This window comes from Sander lucioperca, chromosome 13 (genome assembly GCF_008315115.2).
Source record: "Sander lucioperca isolate FBNREF2018 chromosome 13, SLUC_FBN_1.2, whole genome shotgun sequence".
NCBI lineage: Eukaryota > Metazoa > Chordata > Actinopteri > Perciformes > Percidae > Sander > Sander lucioperca.
Window position 1 is genome coordinate 3,426,211 of NC_050185.1, and position 17,469 is coordinate 3,443,679.

Sequence of the window (17,469 nt, forward strand, 5' to 3'; positions counted from 1 at the left end):
AGCTCATACTGTTTTGAAACCTTGACTTTTTCAAACTGCAGTATACCTTGAAACCGGTAACCGGCCCATGCCTAGTTTAAACTAACATAAAAGTTAACATGCGTGGTATACAAATATCCTCACTTGGAAGGCTAGGCCTTGGGCTGTGACTAGCTGTATGGAGGGGTTCTACTGTATATGCAGAATATTCCTTATACGAGTCTCTGTGTCTGCGCTCTGCTGTCCTCCACAACAAAGGCGGGCCCTCCATGCCCGTCATGCACCCCAAACGGAGCCCCACAAGCACAGGCGACCGTGAGCTGCGGGAGGGACGGATGCCTTCACGTAAGGCCAGCTGCAGCGTGATGGGGAGCCACAGCCTCCCTCCCTCCAGCCCAATGGTCAGCAGTGCCAACAACCCCAATAAGTCTGAGATCCCAGACCGCCGCAAAGACATGATCGCAACCACAGTAAGTGACAGATGTCCCCCTCAAGGAGAGAGGAGACACAGTCATTTTAGAAACTAAAAGGCAGTGCTCCTGATTCCTGATCACATCCAGACTATTTCTTCAGTATCAAAGTAATGCAGGTGACTGTTGACAGGAACTCACGGTAGCCAAAGCATTTGACTATATGTCAAAATGTAAACAAAAACCCACAAGTGTAGATAGTTTTGACTTTTGGAAATTCAGGTTTATCCCAGGCCCCCAGGAAGTCTGCCAGGCTTTCGAGCAAATTGAACATAGCGGCCAAACAGTGGAATTACAACTCCAGGCCTGTCACTTAATGCCTTCTGGCCCAAAAATACTTTTTCCCATAGACTTACATGGCAAAAGAGATGTCTGTAAATCAATGAATACATGTTTTTGACCAGATCAGTTTTGCAGTGTGGAATAAAGCTTGCCTGATGTCACATGGATGTTATTTTCACCACATGATGGGATCTTTAAGTCTGCACTGTTCACGACTTTACAGTAGAGCTGAAGTTAGAGGCCGTCTTAAAAGTCTGTGCAAAATGGCTTTCTCATTTTTTCTAATAGGCACTTTATTTTCATCTGGACCTCCTCCCATTGCATACACAACCCACATTCAGATATGATGCAATATGGCTCAGTGGTTTTCTCCCTTTAGTACACAAGAAAAATATGAAATTCAGACTTGTATTTTCCCACTGTTAAAACACCCAGTTCTATTTCTATTATTATTTAATTAACAATTACACAGTGTTTATTTGGACTCAGTTCAGATATATATATATATGTATATGTATGTACAGTGTGTATATGTATGTATGTATATATATATATATATATATATATATATATGTATGTATGTATGTATATGTACATATATGTACATACATACATATATACATATACATACTGTACATATATATATATATGTATGTATATATATGTATATGTACATACATACATATATACATATACATACTGTACACATATATATATATATATATATATATATATATATATATATATATATATATATATATATATATATATATATATATGAACTGAGTCCAAATAAACACTGTGTAATTGTTAATTAAATAATAATAGAAATAGAACTATAGTTCAGATATATATAATTATTTAATTAACAATTATATATATAATACTTTTTGTTATCTGTGCCTGTCCTGACTGTACTTGTGCATGAAACTTTTTGTTTTGCTGTCCATCTTGACCAGGATGGTCAATGGGACCTTTCTGGTTAAATAAAGGATAATAAATGAAATATATAAGTTATGTTGTATATTTTGTGAGCAGCTTGACTCAGCCATATACACGAGGAGTATATATGGAAGTACAAAACACTTTAACAGAAAGTGAGTCGACAGTTTGATGCTAGTGTCACTTTTTAGCATACTGTAACAGTGTGTAGTGGATTTGGTTCCACTGAATATCAAAGTGACTCTCAGTATCTGCCTCTTACCTTGTTCCCCTCTCTGTAGAACAACATCCCTGGAAGTGCCATGACACGCAGGAATACATATGTGTGCACTGACCGCACAGGCGCTGACAGACACTCTCTTCTGCAGAACGGCAAAGACAACAGGTACCGCTTTTGTGTTGGAGGTTTTAATCTTTGTCACTGTCGTCAGGGTGATCATCGTCTGTTACGTTTGCGGGAGAGTCTGCAGCAGTTGCTTCCATCACGCTGTCAGTTATTATGCTTCCCTTCTTTTTTTTCTTTCATTTTTGGCCTATGGTTTTGGCGCTTGGCAACAAACAGGCATTACATCACCAACTGGAACGGAGCGTGCATTATTTTGCAATCGAGGAGCAATGATTCGCCAAACCTGCTTTTTTTCAGTCTAACAAATTTCTTGGTAATTTCTCTGGTAGTAGCAAGTAACGAAGATGCTTAGGGGATATGGATTGGAGTAAAAGTATATATTTTATCAAAGTAAAGGTTTCCAGAAATATAAATAACAAAGTAAAGTACAGAAGTATTTATGCTTTGTTACATTACAACACTGGCTCATTTGTTTGTGTTGTCGTTTTTGAGTGGCTAGACTACTAACCAAAAAATTGTGTAAATTGTATTGTTGTAATTTCTTATCGTTAAAATTTGATAAAACTGGTATCGAAATAAGTATCGTTCAGGAACCGGTATGGAATTCCCAGTATCGGAACCGGCATCAATATTGAACTTTTTTTGAATGATACCCAGCCCTAGGGCTAGCTTAAGACGCTGTCATTCCTATTTGTTGTCTGCAGCTCCCTGGGCCACCGCTTACCTGCAGCGTCTCCCTCCACGCTCAGCATTTCTGGCGCCGGAGCTGCCTCCTCCTCTTCCTCTTCAGACCGATGCCGCCTGACCCGAGGCTCCACCATCCGCAGCACCTTTCACGGGGGACAGCTGAGGGACCGTGGGCCCCCCGTCTACTCAGCCCCCCCCACTTCACCCACCTTGTCCCACCATGACACCAGCCCTCTGCCGCACGCCCGCACCAGGGCAACCTCCAACCTCTTCACCAAGCTGACCTCCAAACTCACTCGCAGGTATATGGATGCATGGCACATGGCACATATCACCAGAGAAACACCACTCTCAAGTCTGTGCATTAAATATGAAGCTACAGCCTGGAGACTGTTAGCTTAGCTTAGCATAAAGACTGGAAGCATGGGGAAACAGCTAGCCTGGCTCTCTTCAAAGAAGCAAACAGAGCCTATCAGCATCTATAAAAGTGCACTACACTGTTTTTTGCACAGATTAAAGAAATGAGATACATAACCGTTAGAAGTGCTGGTAGGCGTGTTGGTCTGTGTGAACAGAGCCCTGCTAGCTGTGTCCCCCTGTCTCCAGCCTTTGTGCTAAGCTTAGCTAATAGTCTCGGCGCTAGGTTGATTTTTACCGTACCGACATGAGAGAGTGGTGTCGATGTTCTCATGTTTTCCAAAATGTCAAACTATTTAGAGAAATGCAGAATTTATAAGCTCAACTACTAATGTTATGGCTGGAATTCAAAGGGTTTTTGTTTACACTAGAGCTATTATCTGTCTATGTTTAGATGAGATCTTAATTTCTAAAGCTACTGTCTTCAGTTGCTACAGTCCTTCCTACCTTGCTCCACTCTGCATAGCTTTTAGTTTTCCAATGTTCTTATGTGGTCATAGGGAAAAGAAAAAGGTACAACAGCCCTGATGTTTGCATTGATAGTTTTTGGTGGATTTTAATTTTCTTGCTCTGCCGTCTCAGCTGCTCAAATGTAAAATATGTCTTCAGAAGACAAGATTCACATTAAATCAAACCAAGAAAGTCAAATATGATATGAAATCATGTAGCGTTGTTGTGAAGTTCTTCCTTTCAGCTTGAGCACAGCCTGGATATGGATCCATGCTTATATCACTGTACTATATAATAACACTGTATTCACCCAGGCCTTTTGGCAAGCCTTCTGTGGCCCCGGATTATCCTCTGCTCCCCCAGTCGTCATAATCACACATGTCTAATCTTATCAAACCTCAGCTTTATCCTTGCCAATCAGCTGCTGCGCTGCGCTCTTTTCCACCACTTGCTCTCCTGTGATTGAATTATATTCTCTCTTATCCTCCAACCCCACCCCTCTGCTCTTACACCGTATTCCCTCCCTTTTCTCCGTCTTTATCTTGTTGTGCTTCCCCCCCCCCACCCCCCTTGTCATGGCATCAGGGTCAACCTTGACCCGTCCAAGCGCCAGGGCTCAAACAAATCAGTCTCGGGTTGTACTCTTCCACAAGGATCAAAAACAGTTAGTAAGTTTGCATGTCTCTGGCTTCTTTCTTGTCTGCCTGTGCTGCCCCCGTCTGTCTGCCTGACTTCTTCGTACCTCTATCTATGAATTAGTGCTTGTCTGCATGACTTGTTAATCATCTCCATACTGTCAAGGTCCCACACACTTGGTTTCAAGCATGGTTGCAATCAAGGAGACATTCATTTGATTTTTGTTTTTCAACTTTCAGTTTCAGGATGAGTGTCATTGTCAGCACAGACTGCCTTTAATTAGTCAGTGTGCCCTTAGAAATGATGATGTTTTCATTTTGTGTTTGTGGTCGATGGGTCGAAAGTCATTACATGTTTATTCCATCTGTTGTTGGCAAGAATGGATGGTAATGTGTAGTCCCATGAACAGAAGGACTGCATTTACACTTACTGCATGCTTTAAAACTTGTGAAAAAGGGGAAAAGTGCATATCTGAGGGTCAGGTGTAAGGTGGGACACACTGTTCTGCACATTGTGTGCTTGTTGTTGTTGTTGATGCTTGCTTGGTCTCACTTTATGATATCCACTGCTGAATGCCATCTCATCTGAGAGTTGTGGCATAGTCAGAAGACTCATTGTTAGAGATGTTCCAATACTATATTTTCCCTCCTGATACCAATTCCGATACCTGAACATGTGTCGATCCGATACCAGTGCATTCAAAATAAATAAATATATATATATATATATATATATATATACACACACACACTACCGGTCAAAAGTTTGGGGTCACTTAGAAATTTCCATTCCTCTCCATTATAGACAGAATACCAGCTGAGATCAGTTGCATTGTTTTTTCAACCAGGGCAGCAGTTTTCAGATTACATTATGTGCTTACATAATTGCAAAATGGTTCTCTACTGTTGTAGAAAGAAGTCTTCAGTCCTTCCAGAAAAATACGGATTTTTTTTTGTCATTGTTGCAGGCAAAAATCCTTGATTATGCGGCACGTTTTCTTAAAAAATAAGATGGAATATGCGGGATATTTATGCAATTTTATGCGATGAAATTGTGGGAACTTGCAAAAACTGCGGTTTCATCATGGCTTCATCGCGGGGTTTGCAGCTTTTCGATGATGTTCACGTCGCGTAATTACGTCACTTCATAACGTTCCCATGGCAACAAGGGAAAATGGCTGCTCTTGTGTGAAGTAAACGCAACATTTTTCAACTTTCTGCTAAGATATATGTGACTTTTTTGCAACGAAAATGCAGGGATTATGAAATCATGCAAGTCCCGCATATTTTGCGCGGAAATCGGCAATTTATCCGGCGAAAGTGCGGCTTATTTGAAATAATGCGGTCCCCGCATAAATATGCAGACTTTGGCTGATTATGCATTGAATTATGCGATCGCATAATCTCGTTTTTCTGGAGGGACTGAGAAGTGGCTGATCTTTAATGCAATATCTACATTGCCCATTATCAGCAACCATTCATCCAATGTTCCAAAGGCACATTCTATTTACTAATCTGATATCATTTTAAAAGGCTACCTGAGAAAACATTGGAGAACCCTTTTGCAATTATGTAAGCACATAATGTAATCTGAAAACTGTTGCCCCAAATTTTTGACCGGTAGTGTTTGTATATATGTATGGATATGATATGATTGCTATAATTGTTAAATGGCTTGGCTGGGGTTAAACCCTTTGTAAAACATGAACAATGCGAATGAGATGCCAGGGAATTGGATGGAAGTTTGCATACTGGCAAAGAAACCGTGATTTCCGGTTGGTCTGCTAGCAGAGAGCTAGTGGAGAGTTTTTAGTAGCAAACGGCCGTTTTATCCAGAACTACTTTAAAAGTTGATCTATTTCGGGGCTAAATTACTTGGTATCGGATCGGTGCACATCATTGCGTACTTGCTGATATAGATACCCGCATTTTAGGCAGATTTTTTCAGAGGCTTTTCCCATACTGGTATCGTATGGGAACAACTGTACTCATTGTACTGTAGTGGCCTTACTCTGCTTGTTTGTCCTGCAGGGTCACAAATGAATCTGAGGGAATCAGGAGATTTGCGGTCACAAGGTCAGTACACGTATTACTCCAAATAGATGGTAGTTCATTTCTGTTTTTATGAGATTAGTAGTAGCAGCCACAGTCCAATGCCTGAACATTTTTCTAATATTCCTCCCTCTCCCTAGTTGCCATCTACCTGGGTATCAAAAAGCGTCCGAGCCCCGGGCCGTCGGACGTGGCTGGGATCTGAGAGGCGGTGTGCGGCGTGACCCTGCGGAGGTGGTTCTGGCTCTGCGGGAGGCGGCGCTGGGATGTGGCTGCCAGGTCCACCATGCCGGCCCCTTTCTGCTCTCCTGCACCCATGGCGTGGCAGGGGGCCGCGTGGCTTTCGAGGCCGAGGTGTGCCAACTTTCCACGGGCATCTCCGAGACTTCTAACGGGGTGCGCTACACGCGACTCTGGGGGACGCCACTAGCTTTTCGGGACATTGCCACCCAAATCTCTAAGGACCTTGAACTTTGAACGGAAGGGTGTGTTTGTGTACGTGTGTGTGTGTGTGTGTGTGTGTGTGTGTGTGTGTGAGTGAGCGTTCATGTGTGTGTGCGCAAAGGGAGGGTGGGGTGGACATAATTGAAGAAAAAATAGCAGAGAAGGGGCGAGGGGCTGGACCCGAGAGAATAGACTTCTCCTTCTCTTTTATGACTACTGCACACACGCACACACACACACACACAGATACACACATACCTGACCCATAAAGTCACACAGACTGAGGCACCCCACCCATTCACCCCACCCAGCTCAGCCAACTTCTTCACTGAGTGACTGCACCCACTGGACCTGGATCAGACGGAATCTAGTTCAATATTTTTTATTGCTACTCTAGCCATAATGACTCTTTATTTTGTTATGTATTGCTCTGATCATTGTTTTTACCCACTGTCACTTTCACCACTACAGAAAAAAAATCATCTTCTCCTGTGTACTGGTCATAATTGACCAGCCAGTCCTTTTTTAAAAAATTTTTTTTTTAATTCTTCTTTTATATCTCACCCCTACGTACGCCATCTCTTCCCCCCCCCCTTTACCGATGACGTGATCATCTGCTGACTTTTCATCACCTGGGGACAATAACATGCACAAACGTGGATGTGGTCCGACTCAGTGATCAGACAAGCAGCCGGCGAGGGTTGCGTTGCTTTGATCGGTGTACATACAGCAGTGACGACTGCACTGGATTAAGGTCAGTGGGAGCAGGGTTGACAGGGCCTTTGAAAACAGCCAATCAGAGGCTGACCCGGAATCCAAAAAGCCGACGACATCTCCCGCCTCATCAACTGATAGTTGTCGCCTCTCTCAATCACATTGGTTTCTCTGCATGGGACTAGCAAATTAAAATGAAAAAATGTAGATGTTTATTGAGAAACAAACAAACCCCACGGTTAGCTCCATATTTTTTATTTATTTATTTTTTTACAAGAAGACATTGTGGTGCAGTAATGCCAGGCTCCATTTAAGATTCTTGCTAACATCCCAATTAAATAATTGCAGCTGGTTTTTGGTTAAATATAAGGTTGTTTAACTTTTATACCATCGCTGTCATAAATACTTTCCCTTTGCTAGCTCTCTAAAAGAATGAACAGAGAGGCCTGCAAAGACTATGTGCACACACGCTGCTCTCTGATTGGCTGGATTCATTGTTTGTCAGCGCTGGTCATCGTCAGTAAAACTAGTTCAAAGCATTTGGATTTTCCCAACCTCCCATCCCCGTTTCATCCCTTTTCACGGGCGGCAGAGAATATCTTTCTAACTTTACTAGAAGCCCTCAACTGTTGAGATCGTTCAAGGTGATTAAAGCAAGCAAGAGCGACAAATGTGGATTTTTGAAAACCTTGCCCTTGAAATCTGTCACTCGTCCCACCACAACATAACAGAGATACTGTAGGTGTGGCTTGTTTCTCAGTGCAATGCAATTCTTTGGTTCTATTCTGTGCCATGGGATCTCACCTCAGCCATCATCTTCTTAGGTGGATGGGAAACACCATAAGCAGATCAGCCAAGCAGCGAAATCTCATCGATCACACACACACACACACACACACACACACACACACACACACACACAAAGGATCATGCACTTCTAAATGTCCACCCTCTCTTTTTTTGTGGCACAGTCTATAAACTGGTCTGTCCATTATTGATGACTGTGGGCTGTGGGGATCATGGTGGGGGGGATGTTCTGAATCTGGAAAAAGGCTTGATGAAGGCAGTGTGCATAGTGTTTTCTTCTCGTTAGTCCAGTTGCCTTTTAAAGTGAACAACCCCCAGCGCCTTCATACAGTGCATATTTAATGTTTGAGAGAGAGAGAGAGAGAGAGAGAGAGAGAGAGAGAGAGAGAGAGAGAGAGAGAGACGGAAACAACTTCCTGTCTAAGCTTTCTGTTCTCCCTCCCTGTTTTCAGTGAATGACGTACCGTGATATTTACGTAGGCTACAGAGAACATGTCTTTTGGCTGCTGATTTACTGTTAATACTATCTCTCGGTTGTGGCTTTGCTCATGGTGACCCAACCCCCCACCCCCCCCCCTTACCCCACCCCCATTTCCTTTCCCATCCATCATGAACTCCCCCGACTCCCTACATTTAACAGGGACGCCCCACCTTAGCTGTCCACCGCCTTCGTATGTACCACCGACTTTTTTCTATTGTCACAATGAGCGACGTTTGGCTTGCCTCGGCTCTTCGTTCGAGACCCTGTTTTCTCGCACGGGGGGAAAAAAAACAAACACTCGGCCATCATCCGCACTCTCACAGTGTAGACCCATGTACCAACATCTTCTCAGTCCTGTTTGGCGTGTGCTGTTTCATGGAGCCCAGCAGGGGAGACCGGTGTCCACCTGACCTTCCTCCCCAGGGTGAGAAGCAGACACCAACATGGACACCCGGAGTCTGTCCTTGTCCCCTCTCTGGACGTTTTCTCATTGTGGTGTATATTAGCATTAGGTAATATAGACCTCAATGCACTTTGCTTTGACTTGAATCAGCTCCTTCCAGTGTACCTGTATAGGTCATACCCAGAACTAGCCACTGGAGGGCGCCAATGTCTTAAATGTGAAACACTTCAATTTGTGGATACTTGCACAGGTACTTTATTTATTTTTTAGAATAATATCATTTAAAAAAACAAAAAAACAAACAGGATTTATATCAGTCAGTCAATGGCTGTATATAAAATATATGAATATAGTATATATCTTAGAGCTCAAGGTTTATTTATAGCTAGAGCAAGGGAAGTAATTCTAGTTTAAAGCAGATTCTGTCAGTGACAATGGGGAACAAAACCAACCTGCAATCCTGCATGACTTCAGAGTTTTGGTTTTAGGGGAGGTGGGGGGGGGGGATGAAACATGATGCACACCTAGGGTTGGAAGCTTCGTGGAATGCAGACACATACAGATCATTTTTAGACATGACTTGATACAGAGAAATGGTGCTAAATGTGGTACCTGCCCCCCCTCCCCCCGTTCACACAAACAAACAGGAAGGCTTTGGTGAAACACAGTGACTCTCCTCCACCTTGTTTGCTATAGAGGATATAGGTTCAGTACACGCGAGAGGGCTTCTGAGTTCTTACAAGTATTTCGACATGCCATGAAATGCACCACAGCGTACAGAGAAATGTTCAGTCGTAGATCCAGCGAGGACACTTACTGTACATTTGGGAATAAATTGTGCAGTTTGGTTCTATTTTAACTTGAATTTACACCGATACCCAATAAGTCCCTAACACGTTGAAAGCCCTGGGTTGCATTCAAAGCCATAGAAATGTCACGTCACTGTCTCCCGATCGCAAATATAAATCATGTTGTTAGCGAAGCCTTTTCGGTGGAAATGAAATGAAACGGGCTAAAAAATAAAAATAAAAAATAAAAAAAAAAAGAAGCAAATAACTTGGTGTAAAACAACTCACTCTTAGTATATGATGGATGAACATTGTCTTAAGGTGGAATCTACTGTGAAACCTTCTTGAAAAGATTTTGTAAAGTAAACGTGTGTGCTCAGAGACGCTTTGTCGCTGGTGTGGTTTAGATGGTGGATGGTACAGTATTAGGACCCCAGGGGGCTCAGCATTTAACATGCACTGTCATTTCAAAACTGATTTTTGGAAACGGTTGATGTTATATGCAAAAAGAGACTGAAGAAACACACCCAGTTTGACCTGTATGAGTAATTTTACACTGCTCTGCTGTTGAATTCCTCCCCTCAGAAACAAACTGTACACTGAGATGGAGTGGATGTGGTTTATAAAGGGAGAATATGGAGCTGAAGATTAATAAAATTCACTGATGTTGGCATTTTCTTTCCTTCATTTTGGTCACACCATCTGAATATTTGTCGATAGCTTTTTGATCATATCTAAGTGAGCATTAATAAGTGAAGATTATACTTTGTTCATTGTTATTTCCAGTTTCCCATGCTGCAACACAAAAGATCAGAATGATTCGTTGAGTTGTTTCATGGGGTTTTATTGAGCAGTTTGAACAGCTTCAATAATCATTACTTTTTATAAGAAAAAAGTAGGTGGTACCACGTCTGCCAGGCGAGCCCAGCTCAGTGGAGGCTGATCCCAGGATGTTACCAACCAACACAGGAGAACGTGAAAAAAAAGGACAAAGGGTCAGAGGAACGAGAAAATAGAAAACCAAAGCTGGAAGGAAGAAATAGGCGAGCAGAGTCAAGAGTCTCTTGGTGGAGCGGCTGTTTCCTCTGCAAGCCCGTCAGCTGGCTCGATTGCACGCGAATGGTCACGAGATAAACACGAGGTTGTCCCTCTTTACTTCTGTGCGGGGATCATGCTGTCGATGGCCTCTCCCTTCTCCAGCTTCTTCTCCATCTCCACCATCAGCTTGACACCATCAACCACCAACTGGACCTGGGCCACCTCGGAGGAGCCCAGACGGTCGGCGTTGGAGATGTCGAACACACCACCCACGGAGGCGGTGTCCACACCACCTGAAGAGGATAAGGGATGACAGATTACAGATTACGCATCTCACCTTCCAGGGTCTCAGTAGCGATCTAAATGGACCTGCCAGGCTGATTCAGATACAGGAAACCTTAATGTCCGTCATGACAGAAAATCGTCCCAGACGTGGCCTCTACATACAGTGCAAAAACCAAACTCGGACAGTAAACATGCAATAGCTTATAGGGCTGCACAATATATATATATATATATATATATATATATATATATATATATATATATATATATTTTTTTTTATCGTAATCACAATATCAACTGGCGGAATACAAACATCGCGAAAGGCTGCGACGTATCGCAATGGACACAAGACTGATAGTTTTGTGTTAGTTTAAAGAAATGATCAGAACACTGCACATTAAAATGTAACTGTTATTTCTTTTTAGTAGTGTCTTATGTTCAACATAATGATCAATTTGTTCAAAAAAAGTAAAGTTTTAAATGATTTCCTTTTATTTTTTTTAAATCCAACAAGCAACGTGTTGTATTTTAGCAGAATACTAAAAGCAGCAGAACTGAGTACATTTTAAGATCTGTTTATTTATTGCAAGTGATATCGTTATCGCGATGTTTAACAATGTTATCGCATATGGCATATTGTCCTCGTGCAGCCCTAATAGCTTATAAAAAACAATTAACACAGTATGAAAAAAAATACAATGTGTGTGTGCAAAGTGACATAGTGTGTGTGTGGGTGTGTGGGTCATTACTTTATATTTAAGATGTTTACGGCAGTGGGAATGAAGGAGTGTTTGTACGTGTTTTTTCTTGGCTAGAGGGAGTTTATAGCAGCGGCGTGATGGCAGTAACTGGAAAGACTTATGCAGGGGGTGAGTGGACTCTTTTCCCATTCACTTGATCCGCAGGTGTACAAGCTAAAGAGTGGGTCTGTTTGTACTGTACCTGTGCCACGTTTCTGCAGACGCAGCCTGGTGAGGATCTCGTCGAACTTGGGGTGTGTGCTCAGCTTGGGCAGCTTGACGTGGACGCCACCACGCAGGCCGGTACCCAGGTTGGAGGGGCAGGTCAGGATGTAGCCCAGATGCTCGTTCCACATGAAGCCGTGGTTGTGCTTCTTGAAGATCTCCTCAATCTGGGAGATAAGAAATATAAAAGAAAAGTCAGGAGGAACATCCATCAGCGATCCACACTGCTTTCACTCTTTGACTCTGCTGGTTTTGACCAGCAGTGGAAGAAGTATTCAGATCCTCTACTTAAGTAAAAGTACTAATACCACACTGTAAAAAAATACTCTATTACAAGTAAAAGTCCTGCATTGAAAATGTTACTTAAGTAAAAGTATGTATATATCATCAAGGACATGTACTTAAAGTATTAAAAGTAAAAGTACTCAATGCAGAACTCTCCTCCCATTGTAGAAAGTGTAAAGGATCCAAACAGTTGTGTGTTTAATGGTCTAATCATTTCAGCTGGACTTGTAGGCCTTTATATTGTTGGCTAGTTTCATTTATAAGTACAGAACTTGAGTAAATGTACTTAGTTACATTCCACCACTGGTTTTGACCTGGTTTTATTTATGTGTACCTTCTGCAGGCCAACGCAGAAACGCCTGAAGACCTCCCTCATGTTGCCACCCTGCTGCATGGAGATGACACGCAGGTGATCCTCCTCGTTCACCCAGACCAGGAAGGTCTTGCTGTCGTTGTGCCTGGACGGAGATAGGATCAGCATACAGTAAAACACACAGGTGATGCAGAAGCATAATGGGAGTCTTTCTTTTCCTTTCAGTATTTTAGTTTCTTTATTTTAATTGGATTATGCATTGGAGAGCTTAATCTCTTAATTTGTATATGTGTAAACCACTAAACTAAACTTGTGACAAGGTTATTTTCACTTATCAGTCATACTCACCAGATGCCTCTGCCGTCGGGCCAGTCGCGGGCCATGCCAGCGCAGGTCAGCAGGGGAGAGACAGGCTTGTCAAACAGGAAGTGATCATTGATCAGCTGCTCCTGCTCAGCATCAGTCATGGACTTCAGGGGGTAGTACTTTCCCTTGAACTCGCCATCCAGGCTGGTCAGAGCTGGAGAGACACATGTACAGTACATTTAGGAGACTGAATATTCTTCTGTCATTGATCTCAACAAGAAATAGTGAGCGGTGGGAGCTATTGTTGAGTGTCATCTGTCACTTAACGTTCCCTGTTACTGTTTTAGCATCAAATGAGCAAGCAGAACCACCCTAATCCTAACCCTTTACTAGTTGGCTCACTGTATTCTACCTGTTACCCTCAAATGACACGTTACTTTTCTTGTGAACATTGTTTGGGAAAACCCTAACTCACATGTGTCAAACTCAAGGCCCGTGGGCCAAATCTGGCCCCTTGCAAATTCTGATCCGGCCCGCACATCAATTTAGGTTCACAATATATTTTGGCCCACCTAGTTGTGCGCCAAACCAAAAACATGGGAAACTGTTTTTGAACTTGCAATTACGTGACAGCAAATTTGCCGACTTTGAGACGCAGAAATTCCCACAGAACCAGAGAGTTTGCATATTCCGGCTGTGAAAGAGGTTGTTGTGAGTCAGCTGTGTGCTAGCCTACTTAGAAAATGTAATCATTGTTTTGCTTGATTTGCTAAATTCTAGAATGGCTTTGGAACTTTTTTGCTCACTTTTTCAGGGCTTTATGTGGACCAAACTGTAAGTGAGAAGACTATATGAGACATGCAATAATTGAGTCAAAGATATTTTACTTTTTCGATGAAATAAAAGCATGTCAATAAACTATACATGTCTGGCCCTTGATGTGATTCAAGGGCCAGGTTACTTTTTTAAAGTAATATAACTCCCGCTGACCATCCTGTCCAGTGGTTCCTTCAATCTCTTTTTAAACACTTTTATCCTTTTTAATTGTCTTTTAAAGAACCACGGAAGGTCCCCTTGTGCCCGTGCCCCTCGTAGCTCCCATTACGGATGCTAGGTTTTAACCCTAACCCTAACCCTTTGCATACTTATATGACCTCAAACAAATAATAACTTACCCTCAACGGACAGCTTCTCAATGCCTCTGCGCTCCCCACGGCTGCTGTGTGGGGGCAGGGTGAATCCCTTGATGCTGCGGCCAGTACGGACACGGCTGGACAGAACGTAGGCGGGGTCCAGGTCGTCACCACCCTAATGACAAAATGAGAAAGTCTGATTACAAAGTGAAACAGAGGCCAGAAATGTAAGCCACTGTGCATCTTCATGTGCCTATTTGTCTAGCTGAAGGTGTGCAAATCAATGAAATGACCCAGTGTAGTGTTTGGTGTGAGACACTGAAAGTCTAAACCTAACCCTAACCCTACAGTAAATAAGTTTTCTCTCGTGTAAGGTCTTTACTTAATGAACCATAGCGCTCTCTGCTTTTTGTTAAAAAAAAAAAAAAAAAAAAAAAAACTGGGCTACTGCACCTTCAGGTTCTCGAAGTTCAGGTCGGTCTTGTGCTTGTCGGTGGCCTTGTATCCATTATGACGGTCTGAGATGATGGGGTCAAGCAGATCCTTGAAGACCTCGTAGGACTCCTCATCACCAGCAACGCAGCCAACAGTCATAATGAAGGGGTGACCTAAATTCAGGGGGCAAAGAGGAAAGAGACAAGCTTATGAGTATTTAGTGATTTTATTCACAGGTTAAACTAAGAAATGTGTTTTGTTTCAGTGAGTATAGACCTGCAGTATGTGTCTGAATGATTTTATGCTGCATAAAAGAGATCTTTGTCTAAATGTAGGTGTGTCTCTCTTGTCTCACCGGGGTTGTCGACTCCAGTCTGGATGACATCATCCAGGGTGAAGCCATTGGGTGTCTGCTTGTCTCTCAACTTGCCATACAGCTCCTTGGTCAGGACCTTGGCCATATGGTTGTTGTGCTTGGACAGATCGGGGTACTCCTCCTCAACTTTGTAGTTGAGTTTGAAGTTGTTGTGGGTGTTACCGAAAGGCATGATTGCTTTCTAACACTGCAAAGAGAGGGAAACACAGGATGAGCAAACTTAAACAGAGGCTCTGGATAATCAAGAAACAGTTCTTCCTAATCAAACCTAGTCTGTGAAGGTGATCTGAATATCCACAAAACATTTCAGCATTTGGAGATATGGGGTATTCTGCAAGACAGCTGGAGAGTGGGGCTGGAGAGTGGGGTCGGCAGAGGAATCCTGGTGACAATTGTCACTCAATTCTCGACTGCTCAAATGTCCAGTTAAAATAGAGTCGGGGGAGGAGCGTGTCGGCTGGATATATTTAGCATTGGCACACCTGACTTCATACCCTTTTTTCCAAATGTCCTCAGCACATAAGCATACAAGTAGTATTTTAATTATCTGGGCACACGCACAACCTCAGTTCTCCAATTTACATTTTGACACATAAATACGCATGGAGAAGTCTTTGCTGGCCATGTTTTACACACGTATCCCCTTTGAAAAACACTCTACACCTTCTTTGTATCACACTTATATCACCACTCACCATGCAGGTTCAAACACTTAGTGCAAGTTGTCACTATGCTGATAGAAATCTGTCCCTTCAGGAACCCTCCCCCATGGTCCCCCAGGATCTATTTACTTCTAATCATCTATACATGTTACCTTTTTTATAATTTGTTTCATCTTGCCTTGATAGGCCTATCACATGAATGCAATGACGCACTTCTGACATCACATAACATGCAGCTGCAGTGTGGCATTTTGGTAATAAGCCAAATTGGATTATGAAAGTAGCGTTTTTGATGTACTTTGCTAAGAACTTTTTTTAGGACCATCTTAAAAAGGTGACTCTTAAATGGCTAAGTCAATCAGTGGACATCCAGTGTCTCCAGGCAGTCTCTTACATGTCTGAAAACTATGAAGCACCTGTCCACATAAATCAGCGCTCAAATGAGAGAACTATTTGCAGAGTGCATAAATATATGTAGTGACACAACTTCATGCAACAGCGTTGCAGCTACCGCTATTCTAAAACATCATGTTCATGCTGGGGTTTTTTTTTCTCCATTTAATAAAGTCACTGAGAATAATCTGACAAAATTCAATGACCTCTGATACCCAGTAGGCCTCTTTTTTATCCCCAGAATGCATCATATAGATTCAAACATCCCAGAATTGTTGTGCATTTATCCTTTGATTTCATCACAGACTTTGAGTCCAAAGCCCAGAAAAAAAGCAGCCAAAAAGAGTTACTCTCTCCAGTTCTAAATGTTTGAAAGGTTCTCCGAATCTGCACGTCCCCAAATATCTGCTCCTCCTTCTTTAACTCCACAAAACTAATAATCTCTGGTATATTGCTTTACCTTCACAGCAGACAAGAAACAGAGGTAACAGTCCTTGGGATCAGATCCTGTTCACCGTAGACAAAATAGGGGTCACCCAACTTTGGAGGTCTTTTCTCCCTGTTTATATACCAGGCAGACACTCAGCCATTGGCTTATCCATTTTAGTGCCTGCTGCACCCTCATTGGCCAGATCCTCTGCACTGATACTCTGAACAGTTTATGAAAGGGGACGCATTTACATTTCAGTCATCTAAGATGGGTAGTGCTGTACCCTCACCCCCCTTCACCCACCCCTGGCCCATACATAGCACCAGACGGTGGGAGTATCAGAGAGGGGAGGGGGGGTCACAAGGGTGGGTGAAGGGGTGCTGTTGGAGGTAGTTGAAGCAACTGAAAAAAGCTGAGCTTCACTTTTGCCACGCATGCGGTGGAGATCAGGGCCCCTTGTGTGAGGCGTAAAGGTTGGACAGATTTAGCATTCTTTCACTTATCAAATGGCAAACTGTCATGAACAAATGACATTGTCATGACATTGTCATGACATTGTCATGACACATGAACCCTAACCCTAACCCCAACCCCAACCCTAACCATAAACATAACTTGTCATGACAAAAACCGAATGACACTTACTAAAAGAAGCTTTATGTCATAAACATTTATGACTTGTTTATAATGTTTATGACACCTTCATGACAGTGTCATGTCACTCTTATGTAGATACCTTCAAGTAAAGTGTTACTGATTATTTTAGTAAACTGTTGACCAGTGGTGGAAGAAGTATTCCGATTCAGTAAAAGTACTAATACCACACTGTACAAGTAAAAGTCCTGCATTGAAATTGTTAGTAAAAGTATATAAGTATCATCAGAAAAATGTACTTAAAGTATTAAAAGTAAAAAATTACTCAACGCAGAAAAATCCTCCCATTTTAGAAAG

At 42.4% G+C, this 17,469-nt stretch overlaps 2 protein-coding genes across 6 annotated transcripts in view; one reads left to right on the plus strand and one right to left on the minus strand.

Moving 5' to 3' along the window:
• Nucleotides 1–7,161, plus strand: part of mark4a (MAP/microtubule affinity-regulating kinase 4a) — a 36,196-nt gene extending 29,035 nt beyond the window's left edge. Inside the window, exons 13-18 of one of the 5 annotated variants that reach the window (XM_031310750.2) lie at nt 238–449; nt 1,955–2,058; nt 2,724–3,008; nt 4,159–4,241; nt 6,240–6,284; nt 6,352–7,161. In XM_031310750.2, coding sequence (XP_031166610.1) covers nt 238–449; nt 1,955–2,058; nt 2,724–3,008; nt 4,159–4,241; nt 6,240–6,284; nt 6,352–6,737 — 1,115 coding nt within the window. In that variant the 3' untranslated portion in view covers nt 6,738–7,161. Of the gene's footprint in view, nt 1–222; nt 450–1,954; nt 2,059–2,723; nt 3,009–4,158; nt 4,242–6,239; nt 6,285–6,351 lie in introns of all 5 variants that reach the window. The other 4 variants (XM_031310747.2, XM_031310749.2, XM_031310745.2 and 1 more) reach the window with 4 other exon arrangements.
• A 3,562-nt stretch (nt 7,162–10,723) lies between these two features.
• ckma (creatine kinase, muscle a) lies at nt 10,724–16,804 on the minus strand. The gene is made up of 8 exons (XM_031310751.2): nt 16,549–16,804; nt 15,013–15,220; nt 14,676–14,830; nt 14,265–14,397; nt 13,132–13,303; nt 12,805–12,928; nt 12,163–12,352; nt 10,724–11,228 (listed from the first exon to the last, which is right to left on the minus strand). The coding sequence occupies exons 2-8, from the start codon at nt 15,203–15,205 to the stop codon at nt 11,050–11,052; spliced, it is 1,146 nt and encodes a 381-aa protein (XP_031166611.1). The 5' UTR covers nt 15,206–15,220; nt 16,549–16,804; the 3' UTR covers nt 10,724–11,049.
• Between the last annotated feature and the right edge of the window lie 665 nt (nt 16,805–17,469).